Source organism: Pavona decussata, unplaced genomic scaffold, assembly GCF_977016875.1.
Source record: "Pavona decussata unplaced genomic scaffold, jaPavDecu1.1 SCAFFOLD_154, whole genome shotgun sequence".
Lineage (NCBI taxonomy): Eukaryota > Metazoa > Cnidaria > Anthozoa > Scleractinia > Agariciidae > Pavona > Pavona decussata.
The window spans coordinates 65,001-92,500 of record NW_028145566.1 but is presented as its reverse complement, the minus strand read 5'-3'; the positions used below and the strand labels follow the sequence as shown (position 1 = coordinate 92,500).

The following is a 27,500-nucleotide window of genomic DNA, read 5'->3' as shown; positions in this document are numbered from 1 at the left end:
CGATGCTAATTATGCAAGAAAACATTGCACTTTTTAGCCAACTGTGAGTGTCAACAGCGCCATAAAAACTCATTTACCAAGGGATTTCTTTTGATAAACTTCAAGCCCTATGTTTTAGCATAAACCGCAGTAAAATTCGAGTCAATCTGTTGTATCGGCGCGGGTGAAACTTTCGATTGTTTATACGGTACTTTTTGACTCATGAGAACCACGTCTTTTTGAAAAATCCACCAGAAATTTAGAGTTCATTGTAAAAGCCTGAACATCTCCCTGAGATACAAAGAGATATCATACTTGAAGATAATAAAATCAAAAAGATTAAATACAGCCTTTTCGATTTTCTAGAGATCGACAAACTTGCATAATTTTAAGCTATCAAATTAGCATATTTACCCTCTCTTGCAAAAATATCAATTTCTCCCCAACGAAAAAATATTTTTCAAAACAAACTGCACAGGGGTTCTTCTAACATGATAGGGTATCAAACTTGAAAGTATAAGCGAAATCGATTTTTTGACCGTTGCCACAAGTATTTAATGTTGCCTGGTTTTTACTGACATTGGCTCTTTAAAAATTTAGAAAGCCAAAGCTCACTCCAGTGATTTTTCACAATCTTCAAAATTATGATGCACATCTTTTCATCAAGAATCTCGGGAAAACACATGGAAACATAAGATGCATTCCAAACAATGAAGAAAAATATATTTCATTTTCAAAAAAAAAATAGTTGTTGGATACTATCTCAATAAAAAAGGAGAACAGAAAGGAAAGAAACACGACATTAGATTCATTGACAGCTTCAAATTCATGGCATCTTCTCTTGATGCATTGGTCAAAAACTTGAATACAGAAAAACTGATTGAAACAGAAAAAGGCTTTTCAAAAGATAAACTCAAACTTCTTTCAAGAAAAGGAGTTTATCCTTATGATTATATGAACAACATCAAAAAAATTCGATGAAACAAATCTTCCACCAAAAGAAGAATTTTTCTCAAAACTCTATGAAGAAAACATCACAGATGAAGACTTTGAACATGCACAAAACATTTGGAAAACTTTCAACTTGAAAAACATGGGAGATTATCACGATCTTTATCTCAAGACAGATGTTCTTCTCCTTGCTGATGTTTTTGAGAAATTCATAAAAGTTCGTCTTGAGAATTACAATCTTGATCCTGCATGGCACTACACATCTCCCGGTCTTGCATGGGATGCATCCCTCAATTAAGAAAACACAAGTCAAACTTGAACTTCTCACAGACATTGACATGCTTCAAATGATTGAAAAAGGCACCAGAGGTGGTGTTTCAATGATTTAAACGAGATTCGGAAAATCAAGCAACAAATACATGTGTTACTACAGCGGTACTGCAGTAAACAGGGGTCTATCTGTTTCCGGAGTGTTTTTTTTAATTCCGGAGTACAAAACTTTACAGTTATTACTCATGACATGTGCACTAAAAGACGTGCTGTTAAATATTCCGGTAGCGACTGATAAAGAATGTCATTATAATATAATTTCGATAGAACAAGTGCTTGGGCAAGGTTCTTCCTAATATGGAAAGGCAGCAGATTTCGGATAATTTACATATGGTAATTGCGGAGACCTAACCCTTTTGCCAGTACTCATCGAAACCCATGCATGCTATTTACGAGATAAGAGAGTTTTTTTTCTACAAGGGATTCAATCTGATTAAAGTTTATTTCAGTGTACAGTATAGTACTGCCACACTATATATTATACCATACCACACATTGCAAGATCCTGACCACAAAGTACAAGTAGCAATGTTAACCCGAGTGCAAGCTGTCTACAGCTTCTTGTTGTATTTAGCTTGTGAACTTTTTTTGTGGGTTTCTGGCAAATAGTGACCGTTGTACCCGGTCGTTTCCCTACAAAGTCGTTTCGCTACAGAGTTGAGTATGAAAATGTCATTTGGCTTCTGAGAAAGCTAATTTTCTTGGCCACTTCAAGAGGAATGAAAATGTGGTTTGCTCGAATAGACTTCTGAAATAAATCCTGGAGCTGGTTTTCTCTCTTTACAAGATACTGTATCCATGATTGTCAGAATCATCATATTTTGGGTCTTTCTATCTGTCATTATTGAAAACTGGATCATTGTATAATGCAATTCGAGGGATTTGATTGGCTTAGCAGCCATGGTATATGAGCCATTATACCATGCCCGTGTGAAAACGATTGATAAATTCTCTTCCGGTAGTTCTTGCAAAGGGAAATCAGCAAGATCTAGGATCGCTTCTTGATTGTTTTTAATAAAACAATTATTCCACTCGCGCTTGTTGGATATGAGATGATTATAGCCAGCTCGGCGCTACGCACCTCGTTGGCAATCTATCATCTCATATCCAACGCGCGCTCGTGGAATAATTGTTAAATGTACCAGGCTTGTGCAATATATGACTGTCAAATGGTTGCTTACCGGTCGTTTCGCTACACTGCAGTTTAGTCGATTCGCAACATTTTAAAATTGACTTATTCTCTAATATTTGAACTCAACTTACTCCTCACGCAAACTGTGTGAAATACAGAAACAGCTAAGATAAATTTTCACCCGACCTCACTATAAGAACGCGAAATAATGACATTTTTATTGTTAACGTTGGAGCGCAACGACTGTGTAGCGAAACGACGAGATACAAATATCTTGCGTTCATTTCAGGGAAGCTTTCAGCTGGAAATCCCCACTCTCCAACGACGAAACAAACGGAAATTGTAAGAGCGGCGATGAAATTTGAATCTGAACAGGAGGAATGTGTGCGAGTGTTGCCATACGAAGAAAATGACCAAATGGTGGTTCACTTGTACGTGTTCAGTGGTGAGTCTGGTATACCAGAGAGCTTAAAAGAAGCCGCCTATAAATGCTTTGGAGAGATGGATGTGAGACTGAAATGGTTTGATCTGTACAACGATGCAGCTTATATATTGAATGTCACAACTGTAGAGTATCCTTCTGGTGTACCCCAAGTACTCAACGCCTCTCAGGTTGATGAAATCAGCGAAATTATCAGCCAAAACCTCGCCGTATTTGACAAGCATCGCAATATAACTTCTGTGCAAGCCTCTTTTAAAGTCACAAACTCAAAGGAGACAGAAAATCCATGTATAACCATTAATGTTCTCGGTAAAGGTCACATCCCAATTGGTGAATCCAAGTTTCCAGTCGCTCTTGGCTCTTACCCTGTTGACGTTGTTCAAGGGTTTTGGTTTCGAATCTCAGACCCATGGTCGCCAAACGAAGCACAAACGCCGGGGGAGGAGCTTCGTTTCGGAGCAAGCCTTGGCGTAAAAGATGAAGACGCTTCTGGAACGTTAGGTGCTATTGTTAAAGATGAAAAAAGCGGTACCTTGTATGCACTGTCCTGTAATCATGTCATGCTACACACTGAGAAGTCAGAGATTATTCATCCTGGCTTGAATGACTACCGAAACTATCTGCAGTACCACTTAAATGAGTACAAAAGCTCTGTCGGAAGAATCGTTGAACAGGGTTGCTCAGAGATGAACTTTTCAGTTGAAGGTCTTCAAGAACCGGAAATTAAAGAGAAATTTGAGGCGTTAAAAGAAAAGAAAGACAGCTGTGTCCAAGAGTCAGGCCCCGAGGCATACCCCAGTAGTATCTTGGTCGCAATTACGAAACACGAAACAGCTTTAGAGACAGGTTTCTCAAAGCAACCCAGGATCATTGGAACCTACGTCACTGGTTTGAGACGTAATGTAAAATGGGTTGATGACAAAGAATATTTCATCGATGCTGCAATCGCTAAGTTAGATGTGGACGAAGTAACACGTTTAAAGGATAGTAAAATAGCTGTAGTTATTGGAACAGGAAACTACCCAAGCGGTGAATGCTGTCCGGCAACAACTAAGGACTTCATTAATACCAATCTGGAGCTGTGTAAGAGTGGCAGAACAACAGGATACACCGAGAGAGGCCGTCTTGCCGCAGCACCAATCTTTATGAAGCCTTCCTTGTCTAGCCAAGGTAGCGGTGCACTGCATCATGTACAGCGTAATGACGCTTATGAGGTCTGGTGGAAGAACTGCTTGTGTATCGAGGGCCGTTCGCGAAATTATAACTTTCTCGCTCCAGGAGATTCCGGAGCGGTGATCTTCGAAAAAAAGAGGGATGATGAGAATGCAGTCACTTGCCTTTCAGGGGTTGGCATTCTGTTCGCTCATCATGAGAATCAGTATAAATTGTATGGTATAGCATCTCCTTTAGAGGTTGCTCTTCAAGCCCTGTCCCAGAAATTATCACAAAATGACAATGATTGTGACTTGAGAATGCTATCAAACTACTGAGCCATAAACACGTAACTGAAGAATGGGGGCCTAAGTCTATTTGTGTATGACACGAAATCAGAGTTTGACAGGATTCTTGAAGTGACCCTCATTCAATCGAGTAACTTCTTTTTTAGTCTGTCCCAGTCTTTGTTACGATTGACGAGGAACTGTGATTGGCGCGCGCACGTTACCAGTCTTTTGTGACGTCACAAACTGTAAATTAACTTTACAAGAAAGTTAAGACTATTTACCCAATTGTATCCAAGTTATAATCTTAACTGAAATAGTTCAAGGGTCTACTATGAACAAAGAAAGTTCCTCTTTCCTGTTTCATGACCTTCCAGACTCGATAATATTACAGATATTAGGCCAGTGTTACGGGGGATTTCGCAAGTTTGCACGAAATTAGGAACTTAATATTTCGCACAGAATTTTAAGTCGTAGTACAAACAAATACATAGCCTGCTAATTCATCACCGATTGATTGTCCGTAATTTAAACATATTTAATCTTAAAAAAGGAAGAAGGAGTTGGGTCTTCTTGCAAATTATTTATTCGCTTTCACTGCAAGAAGTTAGTTCGCTTTAAGATATTCGCTGTTTCTTGTTCTCTGTAACTTTAGAAAACCAACGGAAGCAAAATGTAAACAACTTGTGGAGCTAAATTAGCATTTCTTTTGTCCCTGGAGGATTCGGAAGTATTGCACTAAACTTAAGCCAACAATTACTTTCTTTAGTTCATTAACTTTAAAATTACTTTTTACTGGAGCTCGTTTCGGTTACCTTAGAAGTAGATAGCTTCTACACGATTAATTTAAAGCTAGCAAATTTAGCTGTCCTGTTAATATTTTCCTAGTTGAATTGGTTCTCGTTAGACGTGTTGATGTACTTAATGAAAAGTTCTTGTTATCTCCGGAAATATTTACTCGCAGCTGTTGTTAGTCGTAGGATTAAGATTTTCTAAGTTGTAATTTAGTGTATTTAGAAAGGCGTTTGCCGCTGGAATTTTTCATTTAGTTCTATTGACACGCGTATAGCACCTTGTATAAAATAATTGATGTACAAGCACATAAAAGCCCTTGTTGTACAATGTTCTCTCGAATTACAAGTAAGTCAGAATAAAGCTCTGTTGGACCAATTTCTCGCTCTGTTGCTGAAGTTCTGTCCAGTTCGTAGTTAGATCCCTGGTACCACCTTGAGAAGTGACAGCCTCTCCCTGCGAGCGAGTGCTCCCATTTGAGTGAAATTTCCCCGTGCGTTCCTGTTAAGCCTTCGTTGCAGTTTCCGTGTATTTCCCGCAAAGTTGGAAAAATCTACTGTCACACCAGCAACTAATGGCCGAATTTGGAACCGCTTACATCCCGTACATTACATACTGCAACATTTTAGGCCAATAACTAACGGCCGAGTTTGGAACCGCTTACATTACATACTGCAACATCTTAGGCCACTAACGGCCGAATTTGGAACCGCTTACATTACATACTGCAACATTCTAGGCCAATGACTAACGGCCGAATTTGGAACCACTTACATTGCAACATTTTAGGCCAATGACTAACGGCCGAATTTCGAACCGCTACCTAACATTTTAGGCCAATAACTACTGGCTCATTTGCCGTCGGTAGATTAATAGTTATTACATACTGCGACATTTTAATTTTAGGCCAATAAGTACTTCAGTCGCCGCTTCATCACTGTCATCACATAATCGCGAGAACATCGAAGACATATTCCGAAGAGGAAGAACAATTTGTATCGCCAGGAACCATTTTATGCCCATGTTCTTGACTTTTGAACATTTTAGTTAATAAGGTTGCTATTGCCAACACAATTACGGCAATGACGGTTTCAATGAGGACGTTATACAGAAAAGAGTAGCTTTGATGAAGAAAGTCAGTTCCGTCCGCCATGTTCGGTTTATTGTCACGGACTTGGTCCCATTCCTCGCGCCGATAATGAGAGGCAGGGATCGATTTTAGACCATTTTAGGGCATTTTAGACATTTTACGCGGAAGGAGAAGTAAAATCAAATACACAGGACAAAAGAACAGACGGATAGGATAATAATTTTATTCAAGTGTGGATAACAATCAGGCTTTTGCCTGCTTAAATTCCATTTGGACAAATATACCTCTTTCTTCCTTCGAAGAGAGAGAGAGAGAGAGAGAGCCCTGGGAACGACGTCGAAAAGATGGCGGCCGCAAACGTGGAAGCTTTCAAGGCAGAATTTGAGGTAAGCTTAAGCATTAGCTTCGTTTCAATGACTTACCGTTCGTCAGAAGTAATTTCAAGGGTAGCCCGTCGTTTAGCCTACGAGTTGTTTCGCAAACTCACTAAACAGTCTAAACTGATTTCATATTGATGTAAACATTAACCTTTACAGTCGAACCAGGTCAAGCGTACCTCATAGACTCTATTCATGGATCGATTATTTGAAAATTGAACCCATTAGTCGTTTCAAAGAATGCATTCATTCATTCGTTGTTAGCGCGGATCAATGTTCAAATTAAAATTCGATTCTTATTGGCTTTTAATTTGAACATTGATCCGCGCTAACAGTAAAAGCAATAGCCTGTAAAATTCAAACTACAGTAAGCTTACATTTGAAACAGCTCGTTCGTTCAAACTGTTCCCGCATGTTGTTGGCATGTTCATATAATTCATTATGCAAATTTGGTCATGGCAAGAGCACAAAGTCAAGCGCTTGCAAATGAGTCGGGCTGAAAAATTCCAATTTATCTTTCATGTATAGCAGTACCCACCTTGTAGCATAAAATAGTTTGGTATATATTTCACCAAACTGTCCATTATACTGCAAATAATAGCGTAACACATGTGCCGAAGGTCATTGCCATTGTCGAAGGTCAACTGAAATGAACATCTTTCACTGTGAGTTTGCATACTTTTTGCTAAATTAATTTGCATATACCTCAAAAAGAGAACTGATAGAACTGCTTATTATGATAAAACGCTTCCAATCCTTTTTAGTTTTTTTTTTTTTTTTTTTTGAATAACTAACGGAATAAACGCCCGTGTATAAACTTAAATGTCCATTAAGTGATCATTAGTAAGTTAAAACTTACCCGACAGGACCCACTTACACCATGCCCGGTTTAAAATGGCGAATTTTCTTTCTGACAGTACGCGTTGACTGCTGTAAATCACGAGAAATCTGCTTTTTGGAAAATCCAGTATTATATAAATTAAGAATTTCCGCTCTGAATATATTGAGAGGGGTTTTCCAGCGGGCTTTCTGGTTTTCTGGTTTCATGCATTGTTCATATAATCCAATCAGATATAGAATTTTGATTTGAATACTTGAAACGACTAACGGGTTCAATTATCAAATAATAGATTCATCAATAGACTCTAGGGGGGTACGCTTGACCTGTTAACTGTAAAATACAGCTTGCTGACCTTTTTTACAGGTCACAAGTACAGGTCACTGTTGTAGTGTATATAACCAAGAGGGTTGGGTGGTCTAGGGCAGAATTAGCTTTTCCAGTATGGAGTGTAGTATTAGAAGACCGTGTTTAGCTTGTATACAAATACAGTGACCTGTAGTTGTAACCTGTGACCAGCTGTAAAGAAACCCAGCTACTGGCTTATTAAAGAGGATAAAAGTTTGTTTTCTTATCTTGGGACTTGGGCTGACTGTAAGACTTAATTTTTTAAAACGGAACAAAATAATGATTTTCAAAATACAGAGTAAACAAAAATTAAATTATTACAGATATGTAATTTGCAAAACAAACCCACACCCTTCTTTACCTCCCACCACAGGCAGACCACCCTCTGTTCGTGTGGTGTAATTGCTGTTTGGAACTTGAGACTTTATACTTACGCGACACAATCGGTTGAACTTTTAGTGGAGATATTAAAGTCACCTTTTACCTTTATGTTGAAATAAAGTTTCAAGGAAATGGTGATTGAGTCACGCGTGGTATTTTTTTGCCATTCCGAGCTGTAGAAACCTTTTTCTGGCAAGTTTACTGTACTAGAGAGAAGGATAACAAGGCAGGCAAGTCTCCGCTGGGGACTGCTATGGGGTGCTACTTCAAACCGGAATTGTCGCAAAATTTGAAAAATTCTTACCTTTTTTTCACTGGCCTCGGATTTATTACATATTTCACCATGTCATTGCATTGAGTTTGGGCTTCATTCGTTAAATTTCCTCAGAGAAAAGTGAAGCTCAAGTCCTCCAGGTAGGTTTCAAACTATGATCTCTAGCAAAGTGAGCGACCAAAGGAATTCTTAACGTGCGGTCCATTTTATATCAGCCAATCAACACTTCACAACCATTGCGTGGAAGTGTCAAAACCCCCGTGCCGGGCAGGGTTGGGTATTTGAAGCACAACGGTTGCAAAGCGAAGGATTTTTCAAATTTTGCAACAATTCCGGTTTGAAGTAGCATCCTATAGCGCTCGCCAGCAGGGACTTGCCTACTTACCACAGAAAGGTTTCTATGGCTCGGAATGGCAAAAAACCACCATGTGTAACTCAATCAACATTTCCTTGAAACTTTTTTTTAACATAAAGGTAAAAGGCAACTTTAATATCTCCACTTAAAGTTTAACTGATAGTGTCACGTAAATATAAAGTCTCAAGTTCCAAACAGCAATAATATTACACCACACAAACAGAGGGTGGTCTGCCTCTGCTCCCACAAGGAGACTCAACAAAGTATAGACAATGTATAAAGAATTATTATTGTTATCATTATTATTACTTTAAACGGTCCAGTTCCAGGCTGGATTACTCCAAAAAAATGTTATGTACATCCAAAATGTAATGTACATCCAAACTTAATGATTCGGGTTTCCCAAAATGAATATGAATTGAATCTGTAAAGTTTGCTGAAATGTGCTGAGACGTGATTGATTTCTCATGATTTTGTTCTTTGTGTTCTACTTAGTAGTAGAATATGTTGGAAAGATTTCTTTACAGCCAATCTGTGAGTTATATGGCCTTATAAACAATGAGGATGCAAGTCAGAACTGATCATTTTCAAGCTCAGTGTTGGAGAAAGTGTTTCATAGTTTTCTGTCTTCATTAAAAAATAGATAACAGTTCAAAGATCTTAAGTGCACCCATGGTGCTAAACTTGCAAACTTGTTTGGGATATTTTTAAGGTATATTTGACTTGTAATAGTTACTTGGTACCCAATTTCGCAACGAATTTCATAACATCAAAAAGCAAAGTTATCTGAAAAATACTGGATCATATACTCTCGAAATTCTATTTAAGTTTTTTTTTTCTTTTTATTAAAAATACTGCAGATTATATCCACTGATAAGAAGATGAGATGGATTGTTGTGGGAATTGCTATGAGGCAAGTTGTTGCTCCAGTTTTGCGAGAGTTTGTCAAGCACAGAATGGACTTTCATTATTCCAAAGAAGAAGCATACTGGTCTACACTGGCGTATGATGAAGTCAATGCTAATCCTTGGTTAAGAAAGTTAAACTTTCAGAACATTAACAACAATTACCAATTGTATGGCAGAAACATACACCAGTACAACTACAACATTAACAGTTCAGTAGACCTGGCCAAGTTATACCTACCATATTATCTTGCCCAGTTTTCAGCCTTTGATGAGTTATTGGACATGACTGCTGTCCTCTTCTTCCTTGGGTTTACAAACTATTTCCCTGAACCTGACCCTTTGCAAATTAAGATGTGTGCTAATGATGTCAGAAAAAATATCATAAACAGATTGGAACATCTTGATTTTACTGAATGGTCTGCCACCTTCTTCCTTCATTGTTTTGCTAAACTGAGGGCATTAGTGGTAAGTCTAGGGCTGACTGCTGTTGTGGAGGCAAAAGTATTACATCAACTGCATGGCTTGGAAGATAAAGGTATCCCAGAAATTTATCTACAGACTTGATTTTGTAATGTTTTGGATTTTTTGTAGAGCTCCTTCTCCCTCAATGATCTCTTAACCCCTACCCTTCCCCACCTACAATCCATTGTTCCGAAGAAGTTTCCTTTAAGCCCTGTAACGAGAAGTGATGATGTCAAATTACATGCAATTTTGTCATAGTAATGTTATTGCCAAATGGCAGCCATCTTGGATTTCTGGACTTCCTGAGATCTTCAGGAACACCACAATTGAAGAAAAAGGAATCAAAACTAATAAAAGAACACTTATATGAAGTAAAAGCATGAAAGTCACCGTAAGAAAAGTATTTTTCTTAATTAAAAAATGGGATTTTCCATTTTCTGAAAAAACAGCCTGTCAAAATCCGTTGCCATGGTAACAACAAAGTCAATGAACACTAACCGACCACATTAAATTGTTCCCAGGTAAATTTCTGATTAGGCACCAAGTTTCATGGCGTTTGCACAAATTTTGAGGGTAGAAACCACCTCCTCCCCCATCTAGATAAGGTTGAGCAGCTACGCTCACCAATGTAAGCAGTCCCATCTTAAGCAGCCGCAGTTCATATATGTTTATTTCATACGTTTTATTTTCATCTCTTCACCACTACGGGTATATTACAAATTCATAAAATGACCAACACCCAGATGATAGAGCATTTCAAGGGCTGGTATCGCAGAGGTCATGGGTTCAAATCCTGTTCAAGTTTGAAGTTTTTTTAGACGTTCTTTTTTGCAGCCGGTTTAGCTGTGTACACAACTGCAATTGTTTCTCATTTATTCATTTATTGATATATATATTTCAGTAATGGGTTCATTTCTATATCCTCACATTATACACCCACACCAGAAGCCCTCCATCCAAACATATTTTCCATTTTTACACCTGAGCTTATTTCATGATGGAGATGGACAGACTCTTATAGCTTATCTCTTACTGTTATTCCAATCTGTCTGTCTCCATACCGCTACTCCCCCAGCAAACAGTAGCCTTCCATTGTGAAGCCGTATTTTTTTTCAATGTTTAGGTTGCCAATCTCGTACGAGAAATACTGTGGATCAACATCTGCTTTCCTTGATTCAAAAAGATTTGAAAGAGTTGAACAAGAAGAAGGACGACACAACTAAAGTAGAGCAAGACATTATTCCAGCATCCCCAGATCAGCAGAAGGAAAAAAGTGAAGCTCTGAAACAACAATCTATAACAGGAGTTCAACTGGTGGAACTTGAGGAGCAGTTTGAATGGTTTCTGCAATGGCAAGAATTTTATCCGATAAAAACAAAGGAAGAAATTGTAGAAAAGCTCTCGCGTGAGATTGTACTGATTGAAAAGTTTTTTATCCAAGTTGAGAGTCAAATGGGATTTGCAAAAGCAACGATGAAATTTGAATCTGAGCAGGAGGAATGTGTGCGTGTGTTGCCATACGAAGAAAATGACCAGATGGTGGTTCACTTGTACGTGTTCAGCGGTGAGTCTGGTATACCAGAGAGCTTAAAAGAAGCCGCCAATAAATGCTTCGGAGAGATGGATGCGAGACTGAAATGGTTTGATCTGTACAACGAGGCAGCTTATATATTGAATGTCACAGCTGTAGAGTATCCTTCTGGTGTACCCCAAGTACTCAACGCTTCTCAGGTTGATGAAATCAGCGAAATTATCAGCCAAAACCTTGCCGTATTTGACAAGCATCGCAACATAACTTCTGTGCAGGCCTCGTTTAAAGTCACAGACTCAAGGGAGACAGAAAAGCCATGTATTACTATTAATGTTCTCGGTAAAGGTCACATCCCAATTGGCGAATCCGAGTTTCCGGTCACTCTTGGCTCTTACCCTGTAGACGTTGTGCAAGGGTTTTGGTTTCGAATCTCAAACCCATGGTGGCCGCCAAACGAAGCACAAACGCCGGGGGAGGAGCTTCGTTTCGGAGCAAGCCTTGGCGTAAAAGATGAAGACGCTTCTGGAACGTTGGGTGCTATTGTTAAAGATGAAAAAAGCGGTACCTTGTATGCACTCTCGTGTGATCATGTCATGCAGCACGCTGAGAAGTCAGAAATTATTCATCCTGGCTTGAATGACTACCGAAACTATCTCCAGTACCACTTAAATGAGTACAAAAGCTTGGTCGGAAGAATCGTTGAACGGGGTTGCTCAGAGATGAAGTTTTCAGTTGACGGTCTTCAAGAACCGGCAATTAAAGAGAAATTTGAGGCGTTAAAAGAAAAGAAAGACAACCATCTCCAAGAGTCAGGCCCCGAGGCATACCCCGAGAGTATGCTCATCCGACTGACGAAACGCGAAACAGCTTTAGAGACAGGTTTCTCAAAGCAACCCAGAATTATTGGAACCTACATCACTGGTTTGAGACGTAATGTGAAATGGAGTGATGGCAAAGAATATTTTATCGATGCTGCAATCGCTAAGTTAAATGAGGACGAAGTGAAGCGTTTAAGAGAGAGTAAAATAGCTGAAGTTATTGGAAGAAGCCACGACCTCAGCGGTGAATGCTCCCAAGCAACAGCTAGGGACTTTGATCCCGAGGAGCTTTGTAAGAGTGGCAGAACAACAGGATACACCGAGCAAGGCCATTTCGTAGAAGCAAAGATGTTTATGAAGTCTTCCTTATGTAGAAAAGGTAGCGGTCCACTACATGTTGTACAAGTGCATAATTGCGTTTGTCAAAAATGTGCACAGAGGCAAGCAACTCAATCGCAAGTGGAAGAAATTCAAGGTTTGCAATCTTCCTGTGAGGTTTGTGGAAAAGATGGGGTTACTTTGCATGAGAGTGTTTGGTGCAAGAACTGCTTGTGTATCGAGGGCCGGTCGCGAATTTTTAACTTTGTAGCTCCAGGAGATTCTGGAGCGGTGATTTTCGAAAAAAAGAGGGATGATGAGAATGATGTCACTTGCCTTTCAGGGGTTGGCATCCTGTTCGCTCAACATGAGAATCAGTATAAACTTTATGGTATAGCATCTCCTTTAGATGTTGCTCTTCAGGCCCTGTCCCAGAAAATATCAGAACACAAGGGTTGTGACTTGAGAATGGTATCAAGCTATTGAACCATAAACACGTAACTGAAGAAAGGGGGCCTAAGTATTTCGACAGGATTCTTGAAGTGGCCGTTTAAGAGAGTGAACTGCTTTTTAGTCTGTCCCAGTCTATGTTAGACTAGTGGTTCAACATTAGTTAATGGAGGTTTAATCCCTTGGTTTACTTTGGGTTCACGTGACAAGACTCCTTTTAGAGCATATTCTCCGTCACTGTTCAGTTCAATCACCTTTTGTCACGTGATCCGAAAGGATCAAGTGATAAAAAGGTAAGAAGAAAAGCTGTTTTTACATGTCATTTCACTGATGAAGCTTCTGCGATAGAAGTGAAAGCCTACGAAGAAAAGAATTTACACACGTTTATTCACACTCCTAATTAAAGAATAAATTTTGCCGCTAAAAAATGTCAAGGTAACACTGCATGGGGTGAAATATCGGCTGCGTCTAACAAACGTTTGCAGGGGTTGCAATATCGTGCCGCGCGTATTACTCAAAGACGTGATTCCTCTATAGAAAGTCTTGGTACATTTATTAGGATGGTTTGATTTACAAAACAGACCGCAAAATACATAAATGTATTTTAGTTTTTAAGTGCTTGCATGGCTTTGTACCTCAGTATTTATGTGATTATTTTATAAGGAATTGTGATGTGCATAGCTACAACACTCGTATAAAAACAGGTATACACCTACCCATGCCTAAACTTAGCGTTGGTAAACGTATCTTTAGATTTTCAGGTTCTATCCTTTTTAATTCGCGGCTACCTATACTAAAATCCAAAGAGCAGAATCGCTTTCTTCTTTTAAACTTTTTATTAAAACCCACCATTTTTGACATTTGCATGTAAAACAGCACAAGGCAGTTTTTCTTAACTATTTAAATTAATTTATATTTATATTTATTTGTCACAGTTTATTACCAGGGCCCCTCTGGATAACAGCCATGTAGCTAGATGGGGCACCCTGGATAAATAAAGTTTACTTACTTACTAAGGTAATCTTTTGCGTTTTGCACCTTGTGAAGGCCAGGTTAATCGTATTTGAATTCTGCCAGAAATAAATCTGAAAAAAACCACAGCGCATCCAGTGGCAAATCGTGGTTGCGCTCTCCTCTAAACCTATGTCGGAACAAAACAAGGTTTCGATGGTTGACGATAAACAACTTGAAGCACTTTTTGAGGAAAAACTGTTTTCAATTAATCGTCATTTTTATTTTAAACCCAGTATGAAGTTGGAAGCTTGTGTGTGCATGCATAGTTTCTTTTACGCGTGGAACTTCGCGAAACCATGAGGCGTGAAAGTGTCACCATTTGAGGAAAAGACATGTAGGCGGTCGTTGAATGAACATGTGAGTGAAAGGCTATTCAAGCCACGCGTGTGATAATGCCTGCGCAGAACGTTGATACCGTGTAACACGAGCGCGTGGACGATTTTCTGCGCAATTTTCATTGTTCGAAGGCCATTTAAACTGAATTCGCGGCGTGCTGAAAATCGTTGCAAATCGTGTCTTGTAACATCACTGGCAATATTACAAGTGACTATTTGCCTTTTACTGTTTGCAAGGATGTTTTTTAGCGAAGCGTGCCGTCGATTTTCAGGAGTACCTGATGGGGCCGCTCTGCAGGTTAGAATACAGTTGGCTGGGAACTGAATACATTAGACGGTTAACTGGCTGGAACGTTTCTAAATATCTAGTTTGCTGAGATTTTTTATTAAAACAATGGTTCTAACTGGGTAGAAAATGTCTTATTTGTTTTTCCTGCCTGTCAGGACCCCAGGATCACAGTTAAAGCTGGCTGAGATTTTCATTTCTTAAAAGCCTTGCTCGCTGGCAGTAAAAAGCGGTTATTTTTTTCCCTAGAACGTTAAATAGTAACCAAGATTGACGTAGGGACACTCGGCTAGTGTTTGGTGCAACATACGATTAATTTTCTCCAAAAGTGTCCAATTTTTTTTTTGTGCACATTATGCATCAGTCAATTCCAACAGTGCCCATCCACCCCTCCGACCCCCGGGAATTAGGATTTTTTGAAAATAAACTGGCGAGTGCCCCACTGCCGGGCAAAATAGTCGTTCAAATGCCCCGGGGTGGTGGCTCAAACATGTCAAAAATGTTTTATTTTCTTCGTTTCTCGTCTTACTTTTAGTAACATCTAAGCTAATTCAGGCCAAATTTAGTCCTAACTAGGTATTGTTTCACGTAGTATTGTAAAAATAGGTCAGTCTACAGCTCTACCGTCCCATTTTATGTCCTATCTAGACGTATTCAATAAGACACTTAATGTATTTGCCGATGAATTTGTCATTAATGAAGCGACAATGCTGTAGGGTGAAAAGAGCGAGATGGTCAAATGCCCTGGGGTAATTGGGTGAAGGCTAATGCCTAACCCCCGGATGGACAGTGTGGGAAAATGCCCCACTATTGCCCGGGGGGATGGGCACAGCTGGAATTGACTGATGCATTACACGCGGCGATTTCCAACGACAACTGTGTCGCGCGAAAACTTGATGGCCTGTAGCTAATAGGCGCGCGAAAAATGGACTGCAATTTGCGCGTTGCCAGTACGCTCGTATATGTTAATGTACAGAAACATCTTTTTACGCCAAATCACTGCGCTAAAGGCCGTCGCTGCAAATCTGTCTCGTCAAACATCACGTAACATTGGCTTTAGAACACGTTTAGAGCATAAACGTTGTAGCTGCAATCGTGTATTTCTAATTTAATTTAAGTGGTTGATGACTAACACTTACCCATTAACTACGAAAATTCAGGTAGCGTAGAGCATTAGTTTTGATCTCGTAAGACTACAAATTTTAAGCCTCGTAAAGCAAGGGCCGAAGCCCTGAGAGCGCCAGCATGTGGCCTACGTTTGACGAGGAACTGTGTTCGGCGCGCGCATGCGCGCATGTTACTAGCCTTGTGACGTCACAAACGGTAAATTAACTTTACAGGAAATTTAAGGCTGTTTATCCAATTATATCCAATTTGTAATCTTCATTGAAATATGAGTTTGAAACAAGGGTCTACTGTGGACAAAGAAAGTTCATCTTTCCTGTTTCTCGAACTTCCAGACTCGATAATATTACAGATATTTTGTAAGTTCACTATCAAGGAACGCCTCTTGTTGCGTCGAGTTTGTTGGAAGTGGCACCATTTGCTTAACGACTACAGCGTCTGGAAAAGTATCGACCTTAGCGAGGACAGCGCTCTCTCAAGCAAAGTCAACAACAGAATTCTGGAAAGCTGGATAGCTTCCTGGGGTAAAACCATCCAACACATCAATGTAAGCGACTGCAAATGGCTCACGGATCTAGTCATTCAAAAGATTGCGGAGAATTGCGTTGATCTTCGAAGCATTAACATTGAAGGCTGTTTTCAAGTGTCGGACTACGGCATGGACGAGATAGCTTTCAACTGCACGCGCTTAAGAAAAATCAACTTATTTCTAAGTGGCGTCTCCGAAGGTGGCTTTGCCAGGCTACTCAAGCAGTGCCCTGAAATAGGCAATATCAAGCTTGGAAGCAGAGGTAACTGTCACCGTATGTTAGTGTCTGTGTGTCACAATGTAAAACATTTAAAGGTCATCTCCATTCATGACGTCATCCCCTTTGATGAGGGCGAGCCCGTGGTTGATGATTTGTCGCTATGGAGACTGTGTTCGTGTTTTCCATCTTTAACCGCTGTCGATCTTACTTGGTGTTGTTTCATCACTGATGATGCGCTGTTAGCAATCTCCTTGTGCTGTTCTTGCCTCGCATCGTTCACCATCCGCGAATGCCATCAGATATCAGATCGCGGTATCCGCGCAGTTCTTCAAGTCTGCCATGAAAGTTTGTCGAAAGTTCACTTGGAGCGCTTGTACAATATGACGGACGTCTTATGCTATTCCCCGGACGAGCTGAAGCCGTTTCCTAACCTCTTTTATTTGAAGGTGATAGACACCTCGATTTCCGACATGGGTATTGCGAAGATTGCCGAAAAGAGCCCAAACCTGGAAACCCTCATCGTCGGAGAACACTGTTTTAATCCGTATAACATCCACGGTAGTTTTATCCCAACGATCGCGGAAAGATGTCAAAAATTGAAGCGGCTCAAGTCATACTCAGGAAGAATGAACGACACCTATTTGGTTGCAATCAGCGAAAATCTACCCTTTGTAAGTGAGTTACATCTTGGCGATTGTCGCGACTGCTCCGCGGAGGGCCTGGGTAAGATTATCAAACATTGCCGCTGGCTGCAGCTATTGAACATTCAAAACTGTGCTCACGTGACCAGCGATACGTTGGTCCTTATTTCACAGAATCTTAGAAATCTGAGAGAATTAGAAATTTCGAATTGCAAGAGCATCTCGACGTTGGATATCTTAGAACTGAAGAGAATGTTACCAATGTGCGATGTGAGGTATTAGCCGTGTTGTTGCCGAGCGATCAAAATGCATTCTCCTGTTTGCTTCACATGCCCAGATTCACATGTCACGAAAGGAGAAATCAGCGTTCCATCAGAACATCCTTGTTCCTTTAAAATCCAAAGTGCCCTCGTTTCGTACTCCTCAAAGCCAAACAATGCAATGTCAAAGTGCTGCTTAGTAAACGTTCATCTGAATGGCGATACGCTTGGACGTCACCCGCGAACGATTGCATTGGCTCACCGATCTTGTTATTCAAAAAATGCAGGAATTGCATTAATCTTTCATGTCACCTTCGGGTGGTGTGTACGGACGACTTCCCGGATTCAAATGTAGGTCACATTAAACGGCACCACTGTAAGGTACTGCCGAGTGGCTTTCATTTGAAATGAATGATGACACTTTAGGAATTTATTCACAGATTCAAAAGATAGAACCAGGGAGCACTACGCAAGGATACCTCCTTGGAGGAAAAAGACCTTGAAAAATTGACGCTGTGAGCATGTAAAAGGAAATATGGAAGCTTAAGCGAGTTTTTTTTAGACCTTTGAGGCCTTAGAAGTCGAGTCTGTTAACCCGTTAACCCTTAATATCAAACAAAGAACAAATTCTCCTCTCTTGTCCTCATACTTTTCTTATAAAAGTACTGTGGAGAAAGTTATTAAAAGTATCGAGGAGATTCACTATGGGTGGTCATATCTCATGACCTCATGGGTTGAATAAGTATTGATATTACAAGGCGAAATTTGATGCTGATCACTGATAGGGCTTGAAGGGTTAAAACTCAGATCATATATCATGGACTGAATAAAGGGTAAGAAATAGTATTTGACCAGCTATTGGCGTATGTAACTTTTCTTTGCTAACACCAACAAGTCGCACATTTGTATAATAACGACGTTACAGCTTTAGAAGCTGTTTCAAGTCCTTAGGTCTAGCCGAAGCTCGACCGCTCACATGCAAAATAAACGTATACCATGATATATACTTATGTATACTTACTGTCTTTTGCGTAGCGAGCTGAAATTTCCAGGGGCCCCAATATGAATATTTAAAAAGAGTGCTCGGCAAATGTCGTTTTATCTTTTCTAAACTCGTTTTCGGGCCTTTGAAAGGCATATTCGTGAATGCTAACACTGTTTGAACTGTTCGTAATTGTATCTGAATCTTTAAGTTAATTGTCAATGGGAAATTTTTAGGGACGTGCAGAATCCCAACCCCCAAATTTACAAGCTGCTGTAGGCTTTCCGAAAATCCTTGCTACTGTAAACTTAGAATACTCGTGATCATAAAGCGGCATAAAGCGGACGAACCAGATACGCAAGTGCGAGCAGATATCGCTTCACTAGGCGAGGAGACACCACGCGCGCTGCTTCTTCTTGTGGGAAGCATTTATCACTAAGAGAAAATGGCTACAGCGCATGCGTTCTGCGCAGCTCGGGATAGTACGAGAAGCCATGACTTCTTAAGAATAAGGCCTACTAGGTCAAGGTATTTTTGCGTGGTTTATAGCTATGCAGGAAAAAGAAGATCTTAAAAGTTGCTTTTGAAATAATCAGAAAAAAAAAACAATTGGGGGTAATCACACATAAGCAACAGTTTCGAAATTAAAAAAAACGTCATAGATTGTTATGCATTTTCAAAATACATAACAATCTATGACGTTTTTCGAATTATTTACGCTTTATTATCTCTGAAAAATGTGTGGTTACCCCGAATTTTCTTTTCGGATTTCAAAAACACTTGCTAAGATCTGCTTTTCCTGCATAAACATTTATCGATTGAGCCTACTTTAGAGAATATCGTGCAAGTCATTTTCATGAGATAAAATTTGTTTATTCAAGAAAAGTAGTATTTACAACAAAGAGTCTGTTCATAAATATAAATATAAAAATATCGTCGTCTTTAGATTCCCTCGTTTCTTTAACTGATTGAGTTGATAATAATAACCTCTCTTTCATTTTCTATTACGCGTGCTGTACTCTTTATATTAATTAGTTTAACGATAAATATGAGTTGACCACAGATATAGCACCTTTCACCTATTAGCATTCATTTATCAATAAATATATTTTGTGTACTAGTATCAAATAAGCTGTAAATCGGATCGCTATTGTATTTGGAATGAAGATTCAACTGAGTGATTAGGAAACATCAATGCTTATATGAAAACTCGACAAGTAGAAAACGTTGATCAAAAATTAAGATCCCCTAAAATAAACAAAAAGTGAGTGAAACTATAAAGCAATAAGCTGATTTATACTTACAGAAAATTTACACTAACTCGTTCAAAATACAATGAACTAAAAATGTTGAAAAAGTTCAAAGTTTTGAAAGATAAATCTGCGGTCTTTTAAGAGCACGATCCACCATTGCACTGGCTTCAATAGCACAGCCCCACGAGAAAGTCACGCCCGAGCCCCCGTGTCCATAGTTATGTAGAATAGACGGACATATTGGATCCCACTCCAGACGAACGTTGCCTTTACGAGCGGGTCGAAGTCCCACCAACACCTCCTCCACGTGCTCGTCTCCGTAGTTACGGAGGGGAGGGTAGAATTCCTTAACTTTCTCAAACATTCTTCTGATTGGTGGATAATCCAGCGTAAGATTTCGGTCCCACTGGTTGGGTTGTACCATGCCGCCCAGCCAAAGTTTGTCTTCACCTCTCGGTAGGATAAACACAAAGCTTTGTCCTTCTTTCTTGGACTCGTCAATGTCCTCAATCAGAGAGATGCACATGGAATGATTGAGCTTGGGCATCAGGCTACCGTCGTTTCTCACTTTAAGGATCACACCTGAAAGAGAGGAAAAGTTACGGTTTACCATTCTTAACATTGGCCATCTTCTCTTGGGGTGCGTTACCAAAAAAAAAAATAATAATAATAATAACTGTAATTAGGTTTATCATCGATATAAGCCATTCTCTAGTGAAAGTTGGGAGATGTGTTTTGGGGCTCTTAACTTTCCTTAAATCATGAGTCAAGACTGAAAACGTCAAAGAGCCTTTAGTTACCTCTCAGTGGATATACATCTTCATCTCCAGCCAATTCTTTAGCGCTGAGTCCTGAGCAGTTAAAGATCAACTGCGCTTTGTATTTCCTTTTCAAGTTCTCTGCTTGGTCTCTCAGTAGTCCTTTAATTTCATCGTGCACAAAGCGACAGCCCTTGTCTTTACACTGCTTGTAAAGCCACTGCATGTACACGACTGTGTCAACCATTGGAGCCATGTGTTGGTAGGCGTCCACTACACCAGTGTCTGTGTTCACAGCTGAGAGACAGAAAAGGAAAATGATTTGTTTAACATATTCCTCGCTTTAGAAGCATCAATGATACAGAAGAAAAGATATTTGCAAAATATGATTTTTCGCCCCACCCGAATATGACTACAACGTACTTTGATTTTGTGAATTATTTTAATTTTATAAATATATTTTTTGAGATACATTTTTTTATTTTGGTCCAAAAACAATAAAATCGGTTATCGACTCTACTAAAAATTTCCCTGAGACTAAAGTAAACGTCATCTCCTTTCAAAGAGTATCCGAAATTTTATATGAGACTGTGTTCACAGCTGAGAGAAAGAAAAGAAAATGGTCTGTTAAAAACACATTCCTCGTTATAGCGGTATAAATACTCAGTCTTACCCTACAGGCTTGATTTATGTGTACAAGGTTATTTGTTGCTGCTCACCGAAATCCTAATTCGGTAAAAATGATAAAAATTATCTTGAAAAACTGAAAACCAAACGGCTAGTCGAGATTACTAAAAATTTCGCTAAGACTGATTATAGTAATGACTAACTATGGACTGACGGAACGAGGATAAACGTGAACTGTTGACAAAGAACAATTGAAACTTATGAGACTAACCAGTCTCTTCGATGAGTTTGGCATCGTGACGAAATCCTGGCAAATGACAAAGCTCGTTCATTTTGTCCACCTGGCCTGGAAGATCTTCAACCTATAAAACACAACAGCGTATTAACGTTAAAACTGTTTATTTCCAAGAAAAATCCAGCGACAAACCAAGAATTAGTGGTTTCTTAGAGAACATGGAGAATGATCCACCAAGGCTTCCGGTTAAATTTAGTCAGAAAGTATTGGTAAATTGACACAAACCTTGTCCTTGAAGTAGAACACAGATTGTCTGAGGTAGGCTCCAGTATCCTTAGGCTTCATGGCCAACTCCATGAACTTAGCATAGCTGTCCATACACCACACCTTGGATCTCTCCAGGGACTTTTCGTCTGTGTGTCGTCCACACACCGCAGGCGGCCATTCCCACAAAGCGCCGGCGATCTCGGACGTGATGCATTTACCAGAAGCGACAGGAGAGGCATACTCCTTTGCTACTACTGTAACTTTGTATCTGGAAAAAAAATCAGAGAATAAACACTTTAATAAACAATCGTGGAGTTGTTTTCAAGACATAGTTATCACAGGCAGCACTGACAGAAATGAGAGAGAAAGGAAAGCAAAATTAAAACCGATGACAATGGCTGCGTGTAGACTTTAGTCACCACGCGCGAGCGGACCACCTAAAATGTTGGTGCGCTCGCGAGTGTCTCCTATTTTGGCGCGGGTATGCATTACGGAGACATATAAAAAACAGTGTTTCAGAACTAAAAGCAGTTACGTTCCAGGATGAACAAATGTGATTGCCTTGTATTTGATTTAGTTGTATTGCGATCATTTCTGAGAAAACCGTTAAACGACGTACGTGTCAAGGAAGCTCTCATTTTTCCTGCTTTAGTGTACGTTTCCCTTAAAACCGAGACAAAAATTTTGGTTCTGCTCCAAGGCCACATACTCAGTTCATACAATAAGGAAAAAAATGCTTAGTAATGAAAACATGTCAAGGAAGTTTCATTCGCTTCTATCCTCACTAGTTAGTTCCGCCTACCATTCTGCGGAAAATTCCTAGCGACCGGAATAATATGTTGGCTTTACCGGTTTTGAGACGATCAGCATGATTTTTGTTTTCAAATGCCAACTCTGTTTTTTTAGGGCCACCGATCTTTTCCGCTACAATTTCATCCACAAACATTATTAAGTTTAAAACTCATTAGATAACTGAACATTGAATTCTACTTATGTTTTCTTGAAGAGTTCACCGATTTCCTAATCTCCAAATTCAGTTTTAGGAAAAACACACTTACCCTTTATTCAATAGTTGAAGAGCGCTGGTCATTCCCACAACTCCACCACCAATTATGAGAATACGAGGGGCTTTGTGTGGGCTCTGAAAACAGAAGGAAAAATTAAACTGATAGTACATAAAGTTCAAAGCAAAAGGCTATTTGAAAAGCCTTTAGATGGTAACGAAACTAATATTGGTTAAGAGCTCTGATCAATGACTAATTTCCTCTAACAAAATCTGACATTCTCGATACAAGAAATGGAGAGAATAATAGGGCATTACCATCTACTACACTTTAGGAGAATTAAAATTTGAGTTCAGGTCAGAAAAGTTAAAAGGCCAAAAAAAATTCTGTTACCGTAACTAGCAGTTTTAGTGGCTAAACTCCAAAGAGGTTCTTATCGTTCGTGTTGCATTTGGTATGTTTGCTAACAAGGAAATATGTCTACCTTAAGTTTCTTCGTGTTGTCCAAAGTTCTTGTGGAGGGCAAAGCCATTTTTTTTCTCAAAGTTCACTCTTCTTGTCTTTTCGCACGAAGGTTCAACTTCTTCTCAGCCAGCTATCTTTTAGTTCCTCTTCTCTCGAGTCTCCGAGCTGTTTGGCTCCGCTTTGGAAATGCACTCATTTTATAGCCGTGCGACTCCAAAAGGTATTCAGCACTCCGAATTGCTGAAACAATACAATTCGTGGTTTGGAAAATCGTGACGTCAGATACTTGATTTCTATACACGTCGAACCCAATGACTAAGCACATGAACACACAGTGTGGAGCGTTTAACGTCACGTAGTCATGCAGACCGTTTAAGAAAGGTCTTCACATCATAAAAGTAATTTGTCTTTTGAGCTTTTCTATACCTGTCGTCATTAATTCCGGCATTTTTTAACCCCATATATAAATCGTGTGTGGCGTGCACTGCTCATAAGATATCCATATATGATGTCTTTTTTTTGTAACAGTCTATAAATATACCATTAAAGAGATGTTAACTTTAAACGGACAAAAGAGTTTTCAGTTTTCCTAGAAATAATATCAGTTTATTTGCGTTAAGTTTATAATTCGGGAATCGAATTAAACAAGATTATTCTACAAATCGAAATTGGCTGAAATGATTTTTTACGTGTCAAGGCGTTATCCGACCGCACCAGGAAATGTTTTTAGCTGTAATCACTGAGATAAGTTCCACGGAACATTGACAAGTATAAAAAAAGTTTTCAAATCGGTTAAACGTGCTCGGTATTAGCATTTATGAGCTGAGTCACGTACTGGAACTATTGATTAAAATGTAAATAAAAAGCTATGTCTCCAGGAAATAGCCTATCCTTATCTGGAACAAATCTGCGATGACTACGGTGAGGTACATAGCACCCTACAGTTGTCTTTATGAACTAAACGATTTTTTGATTTCGAGGAATTACAGACAACAGATTCATTTGATTTCCATTGATTTACGCCATCTTTTCCGAATGTAACGGTCTGTCACGCGTTTATCTCAGCTTGCTCATGAAGCGTGACGTCGATGATAGTCTAACGTCGCAACCATGACAACAAATTGTCACACAACCAAAGTTTGCCTCCAACGCGTCTGCTTTTAGGGGGTCGTATTGTATCGTCTCGTGGGAGGATATTATTGATTCAGGTGAATTGATTTTACTGCAAAACGGACGTAAAAGATACGGAGTTTTGTCCGATAATCAAACATTTTAAGGAATGCGTTGAGCTACCACGCGTGCATCTTTCCAAAATAACTTCGAACGAAATCAGTTTCACGGCCGTGTTTTTGATGTCTGCCATGGCAGTTATCTAAACAACTGCGGAGTAAAAGCTTTGCCATTTTATTTTTTTTCACTCATGTGTGATTATTAAAAGATTACCGCCGTTCATGTCCTTTGTGTTTTTTTAATCCTTATTGACGTTATCCATCAGTTCACCCTAATGAGTTAAATCTGTGTTATTGACTGAATAAGACGAAGCTATGGAGCGTAACAAACAGGACCAAACGGCATCACACTTTTAGGATTTCATACATAGACTAAAAAGTTAGAACCACCTTAATAAGCCTTAATCACCTCAGAAATCGCAACGGATTTAGCTGTCACAACTTTACTTTAATACTTTAGATTATGAGGGGGGTGAATAGGAGTATGTAAATCCGCTGATCCGCTAAAATTAATGGCTGAATCCGTCGATCCGCTCAAAAAATCAACTAAATCCAAATCCGCAAATTGTTTGCCGCGTTAGATGATACGCGAGATACAAAGGGACTTCAGTTGTTGGAGTTGCCTTGCGTGATATTGTGTTTTAGCGTTGAGGATGACTATCAACGAAATATTTATGTAACCAACGTCTGTATCGAAACAAAATATTGTACATAAGAGAAAAAAGAGCAAACTTGATCTTCCTAACAACCAAAATCCAAAATCCGGGCCCCAAAACTGTATAAAACCGCGATCCGCTGTGATCATAGGATCCGCAGATCCGTTAAAATTTCGCTCTGAATCCAGAATCCGGGCTAAAATATTCACCAAATCCGCCGATCCGTAGACCTATTCACCCCCCTCGATTATGTAATATAGTTTTCGACTTTTTCTTTACGGTAAAGAAAACTCTGTAACAGGATCTTAATAACCATACAGGAGAGCCAAAGAATTAAATTCTGCTGTAACATAGAGTGAACCTAGCCTTGGTACGAATTAGGAGTCATTCAGTGACAATACACTTGTGTTTTTAATTTTTGTGGCAACTGTGGACCCTGGGCAGTTGATAAATCTCAGATCAGTCTGTATGATACAGGCATAAGTTAGAGTACCGTTTAACGCTCGAAATTTCAAGAATGCATGCTACCCATCGAGTCTAATCACGTACGGGATACTGGCAGGAAATGGACAATATTGAATAAAGAGATAATAATCATCAAGCTTTTTATAAAAATAATGGGTTTCTTAGGCGAAAATTTGCAACAGAAAATAGTTACTGAAAATTCTGTTGCTTTCTATTATTAAAATCAGCCGAGCGGTCATCAAGACTTTTAAAATTAGAATTCCACATTGACCCTGAGGCTTTTGACATCAGAGTCAATCATTCAGTATCACGACCTTTGAGTCAGTGGATGGGTCGCAGTCACAGGGCGCGCTCAATCGACTTCTGAAGCCCGGCGGGGTAAGGGGGGAATAGTTTAAAGGGCGTCGCTATAGGGTTTGAAACCCTGACCCTGTTTAGGACAAATTAAAATTAACCTTTTAAATACCGAACCCCGTGTAGGGCGACGCCTTCTATTTTAAGACTCTCTTTAGATACTGAAAACAATAGCACTAATATCTTGTCCTGAAAATGATCCTGCGTTGCAAAATAAACGTAAGTTAAAACACTATAGAATACCACCGCTTTGGAATGCTGACTCAACGTGATCATATCAAACAGCCTCCACTGAGTTGCAGCAAATTTTTAGGTTAATTATCTGAGCATTATTGTTGTCCGAGTCGCGCGCGGGGAAACTCTCCGAGTTTTCGGCCGTGTTGGATTTCTGGAAAATTGCGGCTGTAGAGTAAGTTAGCTGAACGGCAAATAAATCGAAATGATTTTCTTATTAGCAACCAGAAATAGCAAAATTTACACCTTCGTACGTGTTCGAAATTTGTTCCGGAAACAAAAATTGCAAAAAAGGCGGAAAATCCTAACGTTTTATAACAGTGTGGTCAGTAAAGAATTCAAGAGCTTGAGTGCAATCAATCACGTCTAAACCTTGTCGTAAGCTGTCAAATGTTTTCGCTCGTTCGATTTAAGAATACGGATGTTATAATAAGCACACCCCAAGTAGTACAACGTCTGTTTTTCCTTTTGACAAAATTGCATGGAAGCATAAAAAAAAAAAACAGTCTTTGATCTTGCCATATGCGACCTTCTAATGAGCCAAGGAACCGCAAGGTGGAACGGATACAACGGTTTCATCAAAAATTGACATCCCTGAAGATGTCAAAGTTTTCCTCAAATGATCCTAAATGTATTGACTTCTACTCCATACACGAACAAAATGGAATGAAACTGTGAATAAAAAATACAAATGATTTTATATGGGGCTTTTTTTTGGAATGATGTAAAAGCAGCTTTAACTTTAAATTAAAAATACCAAGGTTGCGCATCAAGCCCGTAACACTTCAACTCGAGTTTAACTGGGGTGCCTACGAAGTATAAATCAACTTATGCTTATTTTAAACGTCTTTCGCCTGGTGTACGTTATTGGTGCCAAGTTTAAGCGGTATCACTCCAATATTTCCCGAGATATTCTTGATTTTGTGATTTATTTTTGTACTGAAACGATTTGTGACGTCATCAATTTTGAACAAAAACTTTCGATATATCTGGAACGCGAGAAAATATTCCAAATAAGAAAACGCTATTCTTGTTCTATTTGAAAGACCTTTCAAATAAGCATAAGTTATTTTATACTTCATTGGTACTTCAAGAAGATCTAAGAACTACCGTGTATGTGATTTATGACGAATCAAAGATGATCTGACCCGATGTTTCGTTCAACGAATGCACCGTAAAACGGTCCGTAAGCTTATAAGAGTTTTTGTGAGTTTACTGAATCACAAAAATCTTCTCATCTTTAATTTTTCAAAGTAAAGACCTCATTTTTAATGGGCTTTTAGCCTCATTTTTTATGTTTCACCAGGTATCTACTTTCATATATATTTTTTCACGTTTGACCGCGG

General features: G+C 39.3%; 4 protein-coding genes across 21 annotated transcripts in view; 3 read left to right on the top strand and 1 right to left on the bottom strand.

The window, feature by feature from the left end:
- The window catches only part of LOC146466007 (uncharacterized), an 82,778-nt gene extending 77,335 nt beyond the window's left edge, over nt 1-5,443 (top strand). For 10 of the 17 annotated variants that reach the window (XM_085127895.1, XM_085127907.1, XM_085127903.1 and 7 more), the window contains one exon: nt 4,049-5,443. In XM_085127895.1, coding sequence (XP_084984021.1) covers nt 4,049-4,324 — 276 coding nt within the window. In that variant the 3' untranslated portion in view covers nt 4,325-5,443. Of the gene's footprint in view, nt 1-2,681 lie in introns of all 17 variants that reach the window. The other 7 variants (XM_085127911.1, XM_085127910.1, XM_085127908.1 and 4 more) reach the window with 1 other exon arrangement.
- The window catches only part of LOC146466006 (uncharacterized), a 35,665-nt gene extending 22,098 nt beyond the window's left edge, over nt 1-13,567 (top strand). Inside the window, exons 1-3 of one of the 2 annotated variants that reach the window (XM_085127913.1) lie at nt 6,045-6,541; nt 9,589-10,171; nt 11,222-13,567. In XM_085127913.1, the coding sequence (XP_084984039.1) occupies nt 6,500-6,541; nt 9,589-10,171; nt 11,222-13,251 (2,655 nt within the window). In that variant the 5' untranslated portion in view covers nt 6,045-6,499 and the 3' untranslated portion in view covers nt 13,252-13,567. Of the gene's footprint in view, nt 1-6,044; nt 6,542-9,588; nt 10,172-11,221 lie in introns of those variants that run through there. The other variant, XM_085127914.1, reaches the window with a different exon arrangement.
- Nucleotides 13,568-15,917: 2,350 nt separating this feature from the next.
- LOC146466005 (uncharacterized) lies at nt 15,918-18,808 on the top strand. Its single transcript, XM_085127795.1, has one exon. It carries the CDS (start codon nt 16,244-16,246, stop codon nt 17,645-17,647), a length of 1,404 nt encoding a protein of 467 aa, XP_084983921.1. The 5' UTR covers nt 15,918-16,243; the 3' UTR covers nt 17,648-18,808.
- A 581-nt stretch (nt 18,809-19,389) lies between these two features.
- LOC146466004 (uncharacterized) lies at nt 19,390-23,375 on the bottom strand. Its single transcript, XM_085127799.1, has 6 exons — nt 23,236-23,375; nt 22,806-22,888; nt 21,766-22,015; nt 21,517-21,607; nt 20,661-20,915; nt 19,390-20,442 (listed from the first exon to the last, which is right to left on the bottom strand). The coding sequence occupies exons 1-6, from the start codon at nt 23,281-23,283 to the stop codon at nt 19,967-19,969; spliced, it is 1,203 nt and encodes a 400-aa protein (XP_084983925.1). The 5' UTR covers nt 23,284-23,375; the 3' UTR covers nt 19,390-19,966.
- Between the last annotated feature and the right edge of the window lie 4,125 nt (nt 23,376-27,500).

Coding starts and splice junctions, on each gene's coding strand:
- LOC146466004 (XM_085127799.1), bottom strand. CDS start 23,283: ATGGCTTTGCCCTCCACAAGAACTTTGGACAACACGAAGAAACTTAAG. Junction 21,608..21,765: donor TGTTCTACTTCAAGGACAAG/GTTTGTGTCAAT, acceptor TGTGTTTTATAG/GTTGAAGATCTTCCAGGCCA. Junction 20,916..21,516: donor CAAACTCATCGAAGAGACTG/GTTAGTCTCATA, acceptor TCTGTCTCTCAG/CTGTGAACACAGACACTGGT.
- LOC146466005 (XM_085127795.1), top strand. CDS start 16,244: ATGAGTTTGAAACAAGGGTCTACTGTGGACAAAGAAAGTTCATCTTTC.